The sequence below is a fragment of the Emiliania huxleyi genome (genome assembly GCF_000372725.1).
Source record: "Emiliania huxleyi CCMP1516 unplaced genomic scaffold EMIHUscaffold_110, whole genome shotgun sequence".
NCBI classification, from domain to species: Eukaryota; Haptophyta; order Isochrysidales; family Noelaerhabdaceae; genus Emiliania; species Emiliania huxleyi.
In genome coordinates this window covers 396,405-407,146 of record NW_005201791.1, presented here as the reverse complement: position 1 = coordinate 407,146, position 10,742 = coordinate 396,405, and the positions used below count along the sequence as shown (strand labels likewise).

At 63.7% G+C, this 10,742-nt stretch overlaps 3 protein-coding genes across 3 annotated transcripts in view; all 3 read right to left on the bottom strand.

Annotated features, from left to right (window-relative positions):
• Positions 1–780: 780 nt before the first annotated feature.
• Positions 781–1,650, bottom strand: EMIHUDRAFT_223603 (hypothetical protein; the record flags this gene model as incomplete). The annotated part of the gene is made up of 4 exons (XM_005791762.1): positions 781–801; positions 926–1,111; positions 1,245–1,444; positions 1,596–1,650. The coding sequence occupies 4 exons, from the start codon at positions 1,648–1,650 to the stop codon at positions 781–783; spliced, it is 462 nt and encodes a 153-aa protein (XP_005791819.1).
• A 3,552-nt stretch (positions 1,651–5,202) lies between these two features.
• EMIHUDRAFT_223602 (hypothetical protein) lies at positions 5,203–7,325 on the bottom strand (the record flags this gene model as incomplete). Its single annotated transcript, XM_005791761.1, has 2 exons — positions 5,203–5,450; positions 7,313–7,325. The coding sequence occupies 2 exons, from the start codon at positions 7,323–7,325 to the stop codon at positions 5,203–5,205; spliced, it is 261 nt and encodes an 86-aa protein (XP_005791818.1).
• Positions 7,326–9,877: 2,552 nt separating this feature from the next.
• Positions 9,878–10,742, bottom strand: part of EMIHUDRAFT_439876 (hypothetical protein) — a 3,440-nt gene continuing 2,575 nt past the window's right edge. The window contains exons 7-8 of the mRNA XM_005791760.1: positions 10,302–10,333; positions 9,878–10,177 (exon numbers count right to left, since the gene is read on the bottom strand). Coding sequence (XP_005791817.1) covers positions 9,977–10,177; positions 10,302–10,333 — 233 coding nt within the window. The 3' untranslated portion in view covers positions 9,878–9,976. The remainder of the gene's footprint in view (positions 10,178–10,301; positions 10,334–10,742) is intronic.

Genomic DNA, 10,742 nt, shown 5'->3' with positions numbered 1-10,742 from the left:
GGCTGTGCCCGGGCGGTGTCCGTGTCGTCGTGGTTTCGTATCAAGAATATACTCACTCACTCACTGCGAGACGAGCTTTCTCGGAGCGACAGCCTCAAAGAAAAAAGGGTGGATGGGTGGGGGGACGATCGCTGGTGAGCGCCAGCGCGTCCCAAGAAAGGTGGGGTGCCCTCGACCGCGCGTCCAAGCCACTTGGGCGGGCGAGCGAGCGGCACATGGCCTGACAAAGAGAAAGAAATCGAAGTCTGGCGACGAGATCGAATCTGACGAAAAGTTACGACAAGTGCGTCGTTTCCTCTGAGGTGCCTCAGACGTCAGAGGTGCACTTCAGAAGCAGAGCTGACGTCAGTCTGTGCGCGTCGCCAGTACCTCCTTCTCTCCTCGTCGCGAACCCACCACCGTCCCCTTTCTCCTCCTGGTATCTGTCTAGTGTGTACCTGCTGGGGGAGCAGACGGCTTCGTTACGAACCTGCCCCCAGCAGGCGTCTTGACGGGTATCAAAATTCTTCCCTACAAAAGAGGCCAACGGACCCGAGAAACACACTTTTGAAGCCTCTTCGCCCCGCCCGGGCGCCCCCGGGCCCGGCCAGAGTGCAGAGAGGGACAGGGAGGGGGGCGCGCGCCCGTGAGAATCGTAAGAGTGATTAACCACAGGCCGACAGCGAGAAACACAAACAAACCCCCTCTTTGATCGGCTGTTTTACTCTCTTTGGCGGATCGGGATCGTCGTCGTCTCTTTGGTCGCCTCATCAGCTCTCCTTCATACCACCATTTCTCCCGTTACGAGGCACAGGCACAGTCCTGAGGGGCACACGCGGGCGTTGGGGCAGCGCGTGAGCTTCGAATGGGAAGGACGTGTCAGAGGCTGGAGGCGAGAGTCCGTGGCGATGCGGGCGGTGTAGAGGCGTCGCTCACCGCAGGCCACACCGCAGTCTTCCGCGCCATCCTGCGCCCGCGTGTCGGGCTGTGGCGACGGGTTCTCGGGGAGGCCGCGCCGGAGCCTCTCCGCGCGCAGCTGACGCATATACTCCTCGTCCTCCCGCACCGACGAGCTGCTGCGGCGGCGGTTTCGGCCTTCTGACACGACCATCAGGGTCACCTCGCCCTCCGCCTACAGACGGCACGAATCGCGTCAAATGAGGGAGAGGGGCGGGCGGCGCTTTCAGCAAGGGTGGAGGGTGGGATTCTGAGCGTGGAGGCGGCGCCTCCTTGATGAGCGAGGCTGCGTGCTCGGTGCTGTGCACGGGCTCGCCGTTGACAGCGAGAAGCTGGCCGTACCCGACAGCGCGCTCTCCGAAGGACTTGTCAGGTTTGAGCGCGACAGGGCCTTTGCGGCTGCGGCTGCGGCTGTTGCTGAGCCGCACACCCAGTTCGTCTTGCTGCGTCGATTTGTAAACGCTGACAGTCCGGATGCTAGTCTCGTCGGATTTGGAGCTGCAGCCGCCTGAAGGACAGACGAGCCGCGGCGGTGTTATATGAGTTCGGCTGAGGCGGAGGCAGGAGCAGGGACCGGCGTGGATATATGTCTTGAGTGGGATGCGAGGCACCCATATGCGACGAGGGTCCTAGTGTGGGCTCGTCGGGATCTCGCCAACAAACTGTGTCGGTGCTCCCAATGTCGGTGCTCCAAATGTGGGCCCGTGCGTTCATCCAAAAGAATTTCTCAGATACAGGCTGACGCACGGCACTGAGGTCGAGAGAGATCCCCTGTGCCCTGTGCCCAGCCCTCTCCGCGCGGCGATGCGCCCTCCCCCCTCGCGTTTGCAAAATCCTGCAAAGGTGGGGACGTGTCTGTCAATAGGGTTTGTGGAGCGTCCAGGGAAACCTTTGTTACGTAATATCTCGGGACCGCGGACGCCATTCTGAACCAGACTAGATTTGAGAGCGGCACAATTGAAAGATCTAGATCTATTACTAATTAAGCGAGAGAGAGAGAGAGAGAGAGAGAGAGAGAGAGAGAGAGAGAGCGAAAACCGCCAATGGCCGTTATCCGTTAGTGCGGACGTCGCCGCGGCTCGCCTCTGCCGCGGCGGCTGCTGCGCGCACGCGGCGGCGCCGCTCTCTCGCGAGACGGCTGGCGACGCGGCTCGCCGCCGACGTACGGTGCGCTCGCCCGACGGTCCGCAGCGTGGCGTGCGCGGCGCTGAGCGCCGCTCTGCGAGCGCCTCTGCGCCTGCACTGCCTGTCTCTGTTGGTGCTGGTGGTGGTGGTGCTGCTGCTGCTGGTGCCGATGCTGCTGCTGGCGCGGCGCGGCTGTGCGACTGGGCTCGACGCGCGCGTCGCGAGCGTCTGACGCGGCGGGCGGCGTCGGGCAGGTGCGCTTCTCTCTCGGGTGGTGGTGGTGGTGCTGCTGCTGCTGGTGGTGGTGCAGATGCTGCTGCTGGTGCGGCGCGGCTCTCCGACGCGACTCGATGCGCGCGTCGCGGCTATCTGACGCGGCGGGCGGCGTCGCGGGCGGCAGCGATCGCGGCTCGACGGTGGAGGTGGAGGGTGGTGGCTGTGGTGGACTTTGAGTTTATTTCATGGTGGAGTACGGGGACCGGGGGGTCAACCGGGAGGCAGGGGGTTCAACCAGGCGACGGAGGACCGTGGGCCATCGCGGGGACGGACCCGCCCGGAGGGCGCGTCCGGTAGATCCGGATGGTCTTCACGCCGGTGGGAGGCACCGAGGCGTCTTGGACGCTCAGCTCTACCTTAAGCTCCTGAGGGGCGCGTGGTTCTAACCACGTAGTAGGACTACAGCCCACCACAGACACCCTCCCCCACTCCTCACGTGTGTTCACACCCTCACCCTCTCCTCTCTCCTCTCTCTCTCTCTCTCTCTCCTCTCTCTCCTCTTGTCTGTGCTGTCTGCCTGACTCAGGCACTCAATCTGCCGATGCGTGATTGTGTGTGGGCTGCTCCGAGGGGGCCCTCTGTGCGATCCGACGGGTAGGGGGGCTGTGCCCGGGCGGTGTCCGGTGTGGAGTCCCCTTCTGATCCCGCCTGGGATGTTGGGTGTGAGGTTGTGGCGGCTTCGATCCCAAGGGGGGGAGCTGATCCCACTCAATAACCAACTCTCAGGGGCAGTAGGTGGGCGAGCTTCAGGCACGCTCATCTCGATCGTCAAGACGTTGCTACGCGCGGTCTTCCGCGGGGGGAGCTGCGTCGACGGGTGCGGGACCGCGGCGCAGCCAGTGCCGCGGCGAGGCCTCCGGCTGTTTGCGGCGGGCGGCTTGCTGCTCGCTGCGATGGCGAAAAACTCGTCTCGCCACACGCCAAGGGCTTATGCTCTGGTGAGACGTGAGGCGCATGCGCCCAGGAGGGGAGGGGGCATGTGTAACGACACTGCTAGAGATGCCTTTCGGGGCCCAGAGATAAAACTTCTGTGATGCCATGCGTGACCTAGTAGTGTCCCCAGCTATGGGCGTGTCCACGTTGGAGCCAGGTGTGGTGTGGGCGCGAGAATAGCTCCGCCGTTCATGGAGGCAACCGATGCGAGTCGACTGGTGTGTGTCGTCGTGGTTTCGTATCAAGAATTCTCTCTCTCTCTCTACTAATTAAGCCAGGGGTGGGGAGCTGGCCTTCTCAAATGGCGAAAGGTTAAATAGCTGCATTTTGACCAGAAGCCTTCTGGACACCTTCTGGACACCTTCTGGACATCTTCTGGACACCTTCTGGACATCTTCTGGACACCTTCTGGACATTCTGGACATTCTGTACACCTCTCCAAGTGTGGTCATACCCATCAGACTCTTACTGAATCTGTGATTGTTACATCTCAAGGCGGTATACAACAACAAACAAGCAAAAAAAACTATAAACAAGTGCCGCGGCGGCGCGAGGCGCGCGGGGCAGGACAAACCGCACTCATCCGCGGCGCGACAGTCGCAGTATATGGAGCCGGACGGCGCGAAGCGGAGTATCACTCGCACCGCCCGTGGCACCTCCGTGCGGCCGCGACCGCGGCGAAGCGACAGAGGAGAGACGAGAGCGGCGGCTGCAGCGTGGCACGAGGGCGGGTACAGTGACGAGAGTCGTTCGAGTCAAGCCTTGAGGCATCGAGTTGGTTTTCGCCTGCGCGGCGGGCGAGAGACGAGCTCGTGAGACGGCGGCGCGGGCCGAGCGCCGCGCTGCGGCTCGGTGGTTATGCCGCGACACAGCTGCGACACAGCGACCGTGGAGCGTCTGGGTGGAGAGGTGGGAGAGAGCGCGCGCGCGCGCGCGTCGGGCGTCTCGGGCCGGAGCGGGTAGTGCTGACCGCAGTGCACGCTCGCGGCGCCTCGAGGCCGCGCGGCGACGTGCATGAGACGGCTTTTGCGGCCGCCGTCGAGGCGCTGTCGAGGCGCCGTCTTTGCCGCGCCCGTACTCCACAACGGCGATTCGAATTTAGACGAACCCAAGGTGTGCGAGGGCCGCGAGGCCGAGGCCGGCACGGGACGACCGATCGCGACGGCCACCGAGCGACCACGCAGCGGTAATCACAGAATCTTCCCAACACGCCCTTCGGCGCGAGTGAGCAAGCTTTAGCAAATGTCCAGAATGTCCAGAAGGTGCTTTAGAAGCTTTAGCAAATGTCCAGAATGTCCAGAAGGCCCGCAGGCCTTCACCAGCAAACCACAATGTCTACTTTTCAAAGCCCATGACTGACTGGGTTGCTCACTCGTGGAGGCGACTCTTTGAGACACGTGTGACCTACGGCTTAACCTGACTGAGTGAGACCTTCGGTAGAACACCTGAGGCCTTCTGCACACCTGCAGAGGACCCTCTAGACGTTCCCACATTCTTTTCCAACCTTCTGGACACCTTCTGGACATCTTCTGGACACCTTCTGGACATCTTCTGGACACCTTCTGGACCTTCTGGACATCCCTGGACGCTCCACAAACCCCATTTGTCCTCGACCCAGCCCTAGCTTGGGATGTCCGTTGTATTTATTTATTTATTACTGAGGTCTGAGCGGCCGCTCTATACTCCCAATACGCGTGTCTCGGCGCTTGTGTGTGCGTGCGCGCTTCTCACAAAAAATCAGCCCAGGGATCTCTCGAGATATCTCTCCCCTCTCTCATTTATTTTTGAGAGGCAGAGAGGGCCCCATGGCCATGCACCCTGAGAAAGCTGCTGGATGCTCGATGTAGAAGGACTGTCAGTGACACTCTGATCTCTGTCAGGTCAGGTGCACCAACCAATGCAGTGACAGGCACTGACCCCGCCACAAGCGTGTCAGCTGCGAGCGGTTTCCTGCCACTGTCGGATCACCCGGCGGAGTGTGTGGTTTGGGAAGAGCCGAGTGAACTCGAGCTCCTCGCCCGTCAGCGGGCTGGTCGACTTGGTCGCGAGCCAGCGCTCGATCGCCATCCGCTCGTACGACTGCCCATCCGCTGCCATCACCGGGTCGCTCATCACCTCGGTCGTGATTGGGCAGACGAAGTCGGCCGGCGGCTCCTCCTCCTCCACCGAAGGTGGCCTCTCTGCAGCCAAAGAGGACGACGCTTGCTCGTCGGGCGCCTGCCTCTCCTCCTCCAGCCTCGCGCTCTCCTCGAGCGCCGCCGCCAACTCCGCCTCCTCTCCCGCCGCCAGCGCTGCCTCATCCTCGGGCTCCCGCGACGGCCCAGCGCCTCCACCTCCGCCCTTCCCCTTCTTCTTCTTCTTCTTGCCCTTTTTGCTCTCCTTGTCGCGCCCCCCCGCCTCCTTCTCCGCCTCCTCCTCCGCCAGCAGCGCCTCGGCATGCCGCGCTGCCTCCACCTCCGCCTCCGCCGCCGCATGCTCCTCGATGACGCGCACGCACTCGGCGTGGCCCTTTTCCTTGGCCAGCTGAAGCGCCGTCCTGCCACTCTCGGAGCGCAGCGCCGTGTCTGCGCCCGCCCGCAGCAGGCGGAGCACGACGGTGGGGTGACCGTGGCTGGCGGCGACCATCAGCGCGGTGTAGCCTTTGCTGTTCTGCATGTTAATCTCCGCCCCGTGCTGCAGCAGCAGCTCGACCACTCGCTCGTGGCCGTTGTTGGCGGCGCCCATCAGCGCGGTGCCGCCTCGGCTGTCCTGCTTGTTGATCTCCGCGCCGCGCTGCAGCAGCAGCTCGACCACTCGCTCGTGGCCGTTGTAGGCGGCGTACATCAGCGCGGTGCCGCCGTTGCTGTTCTGCAGGTTGATCTCCACGCTGCGCTGAAGCAGCAACTCGACCACCCGCTCGTGGCCGTTGGTGGCGGCGTCCATCAGCGCGGTGTCGCCGTCGCTGTTCTTCAGGTTGACGTCAGCGCCGCGCCGAATCAGCAAATCGACCACTCGCTCGTGGCCTTGGCTTGAGGCGCCCATCAGCGCGAAGCCGCCGACGCTGTTCTGCATGTTGATCTCCGCGCCGCGCTGCAGCAGCAGCTCGACCACCCGCTCGTGGCCAAACCGGGCGGCGCCAATGAGCGCTGTGATGCCGCTCACATCGCCCATCCCGCAAGTCGCGTTGACCTGCCCGCCGCTGTCGAGCCACGCCAGCAGCGCCGTCTCGTCGCCTTGGATAGCTGCTGTCACGGCCGAAGAAGCCGCGGCCGTCGAACCCGCCGCCGCCTCGCCCGAGGAAGCGCCGCCCGCGCCGCCCGCCGCCGCCTCGTGCCGGCTCGCAGTCACCTCCGCGACGTGCTGCCGGAAAGCCTCGACGCACGCGGAAAGGCCCTTCTGCTTGGCCCACTGCAGCGCCGTCCTGCCGCTTTCAGAGCGCAGCTTTGTATCCGCGCCCGCCCGCAGCAGGCGGAGCACGACGGCGGGGTGACCGTTGCTGGCGGCGACCGTCAGCGCGGTGTAGCCTTTGCTGTCCTGCAGGTTGACATCCGCCCCGTGCTGCAGCAGCAGCTCGACCACTCGCTCGAGGCCGTTGTTGGCGGCGTCCATCAGCGCGGTGTCGCCGTCGCTGCTCTGCAGGTTGATCTCCGCCCCGTGCTGCAGCAGCAGCTCGACCATTCGCTCGTGGCCAAACTGGGCGGCGGTCATCAGCGCGGTGATGCCGCTCACATTGCCTGCCCCACAAGTCGCGTTGACCCGCCCGCCGCTGTGGAGCCACGCCAGCAGCGCCGCGTCGTCGCCTTTAATAGCTGCTGCCGCCGCCTCTTTGGGAAGGCTGCCCAGCGAGCTGGAAGAGGCCGCTTCGCCCGAGGAGGCGCCGCCCGCGCCGCCCACCGCCGCCTCGCACCTGGTCATGTGCCAGGGTTCGGGCTGCAAGCTGGATAGGAGGAAGCGGACCCCACCAAAGCACGGCCGAGGCTGCGAAGGGCGAGGGGGGGTGGAAGGGGGTGGGCAGTGCTATGCCACCTGCCTCGTGCGCACCTCTATTCTGCTCCGGAGTGACTCGCCACCGCCATCCCTGGGCCCACTGGGCAGTCGTGTGAGGGGCCGCCCCCTAGTGGGTCCCCCGACTGACCCGTAAACCAACTATGTTCGGAGCCTGGATAGGGTGTAGGCCGTTCGGAAGGTGGGTCGGGAGGGGATACCCCGCTAGGAATAGTCTCCACCGACCCCGCCCGCCCGCCCGCCCGCCTGCCCTGCCCGCCTGGCCGATAAGATCTCTTCACCTTCTCATTGGTGGAGTATAGGTACGAGGGTGGTGTGGCATCTCTTGCGGGTCTCGCCAGGGGCGCCTACTAACCTCGCTTGCGAGGGGCGTGTGGCATGTCTGAACGGACTCGTGAGGGGCGCCTGCCAACCTCGCTTCGCCGAAGCGGCGCTCGGTACCCACACCCACCCCGCCGCATTCGTCGCCGGCGCGCGACACGTTCCCGTCGGCTGGACTGCCCTCGTCGAGTGCGTGTCGCCAACCAAGGCGGGACGCACTCAGGGACAGTGCCGGCGGGACGCGGCTCGAGAGGCGGCTCCCGCGGAGGCACGGCTGGCACCCGTGGCGCGGGGCTCGTCTTCGGAAAGACCAGGATCGCTCTACTGGCAAACTTCTGGCTGACACGCGCGCCCGGTCGAGCCTTCGGCGGGCGCGCTGCGGTCGCACGCCTACCCAAGTCATATGCCACGGCGTGCGATCTAGATTCAGCACACGCGCCTCTGCTCGCAACCACTCATCCAATGAACTGTCGTCACCCATGAGTGCGAGTTAGGGCTAGCGGCTGGCCAATAGCCTGTGAGGAGGGCGTCCATAGACACCTCACAAGACCCCACACACGGTCTCGTCCGTGCCTTGCGGCCGGCGACGAGATTGCTAGAGGCGGAGCAAGCCTGCTCTAGTCTCACACGTTCGCGCCTGTCGCCTGTCTGTGTTGTTGTGCTGTTGTTTGTCTCTTGGCACCTTGGAGTGCTGGGGGGGGCGACAGGGGGGACGTGGCCTGAGTGATGTGTACGCCCACTCAGGATGTGTGGCAGCCCGCTGGCTGTGTGTCTTGTGAGCTTGTTTGTGTCTGTGTGTCGCTCGTGCGTGTCGTCATCATCTGTCTTGCGTCCACCCATACCGCGTTGGTGTCCAGTCCGAGCCTGACTGTTCTTCACCTTACTACATACATACATACACGGCCCTGCTCAGAGTGGTCATGGTTCAAAATGCAGCCGAGCCGCCTCACCCGCGGCACCTGTCGGCCGGTGACCGACGCTGGCAGATGCCCACAGCGGGCTACTGCTAGCCCTATCTCTCGCACTCATGGTTGACATGTGCGTGTGCATGCCGTGGATTTTGTTTTTGCGTTTTTCGTAACATGGAAATTCTCTCCTTCCATCCGCTTCCCTCACATCACGGAGCCCGAACCAGTCGCGGCCGAAGGTGACCCCGGCCGAAAAGGTGCTGCCAAGAAGACCGATCCGACCGGGGGGACCCTGGCCAAATGTCTAACAAGGCTGCCGAGCTCAAGGCGCTCCGCCGCAAGGACGACACCGAGCGCCGCCGCATCCTCTCTCAGCTCGCCGAGGACAAGGCCGAGCGCGAACAGCGCCGCCAGCCGGCTGCGCAAGACCCGGCTGCGCAAGACCAAGACCCGGCTGCGCAAGGGCTCGCGCCGCCGGGCGAGGGCGCCGCCGGGCGGATCCGGTCGCACAACACGATTCACGCGACAGGCAAGGCACGGGCGACGGCTTCCTCAGAAGCCGTCGTCCTCACCGTAGCCGTCCAGAAAGAATTTTCAAACCGGATACGGGGTGTGGACCCTGAGTTGACCAAGGGTTATGCGCTGGGCCCTCCTGCTCGGCTTTAGCCAGTAGACAAGTCTTGTCATCAACAGAGTAGAAGGATCTGATCTCGGGGCCGATGTGACCAAGCGCTGGTAGCGTGGTTTAACCTCACACCCATGGTCTCACAGTGTGCCGGCAGTCGCCGAGCAGTGTCGCTCACACAAGCCGCAGCACAAGTGACTGAGGGCCAGTGAGGGCGAGCCCATCGCTGTCACAGCTGTGGCAGCCGCACAGTAGGCTGTGTCAACTGTGCAGAGTGTGTGAGCAGCAGAGGAGCTGCTCTCCAGGCTTCTGTCGCAAAGAGCTGCATGCCACCGAAAGCGCTGTCGAGGTTCGCCGAGCGCGGCGCAGGTTGAGGGAAGCCGCCACCGACGAGCGCGTTGGACTTTTCACTCCGGACAAAGACGGGCACACAGCGGACGGTGCGGGGCGTGTGCCCGTCATAGCGGCGAGGCGCGGGACCGTCTGTGGCGAAGTGGGTCGCGTCCCTCGATTTCCTCAACTCACGGTCCGCTCCCTCTATCATAAGGGCTTAATTAAGGGGCGTGGAGGGCTTGCTCTATTTATTTATTATTGGAGGGCTTGTTGGCGAGCCAAAATGGTGTTTTCCGAGGCGCTGCGCTAGGCTCAGAGCGAGTTCGCCGCTGCGCTAGGCTCAGACGGCGAGTTCGCGCTAGCCGCTGCGCTAGGCTCACAGACGGCGAGCGGGAGTGCGCTGCGATAGCGAGGGAGGGCGAGACGATCGAGTGTTAAGGTGATTTTTCTCTTTTTAATTAAGGCCCCCCTCGTTGCCGTTTTTTTCTTAGCGATGCCTAAATCCTGTGGGTAAGCCCTCGTCGGCGTGTTTCGCTCAAGCTGCGCCTCGCGCGACCCTCTCGCGCACGGTCTCAGCCGGCTTCTCCGCGACCGCCGTACGCCGCAGAACCGCGAGCAGGCTGTGCAGGTGGGCGCCCCACATCGCCGGCGAGAAGCAGAAGTGGGTGCAGTCGCAGCACGTGTCGTAGTTCCACCCGTTGGGGCGGTGCGTGCAGTTTCCAAAGTGCCACCGCCTGTTAAGAGCGCACGGCGGGTGTGAGGAGACCCAGCTCGCAGGGGAGCAAGGGCAGTGCCGCGCGTGGGGGGGGGGGGGGGGGGGCCCCCCCCCCGGCAGGGTGAGGTTTTAAAAGGGGAGGAACCCCCCGTGGGGGTAGGACCCCCAGCCCAGCACCTTTGGGGGGGGGGGGGGGGGCCCCAAAATTTTTTTAATCGGGGGGGGGGGCTAATTTTTGGGGGTGTTTTTCGGGGCTAAAACCCCGGGGGGATTTTGGGGGGATTTCGGGGGGATTTTGGGGGGATTTCGGGGGGATTTTGGGGGGATTTCGGGGGGATTTCGGGGGGATTTTGGGGGGATTTCGGGGGGATTTCGGGGGGAAAATTTCGGGGGGAAAAATTCGGGGGGATTTCCCTCCCCTCAAGAAAAAACCGGTTGCGGGTGTTTACCTTAAAATCCCCCCCCCCCTGGAACAAAAAAAAATTTTCCCTTTTTTTTTGGCGCTTCTCCCCCTCCCCGGGGGGAAAACCCCCCCCGTTTTAAAATTTTAAAAGCCGCCCCCCCCTTCCCCGGAAAAAACCCCCCC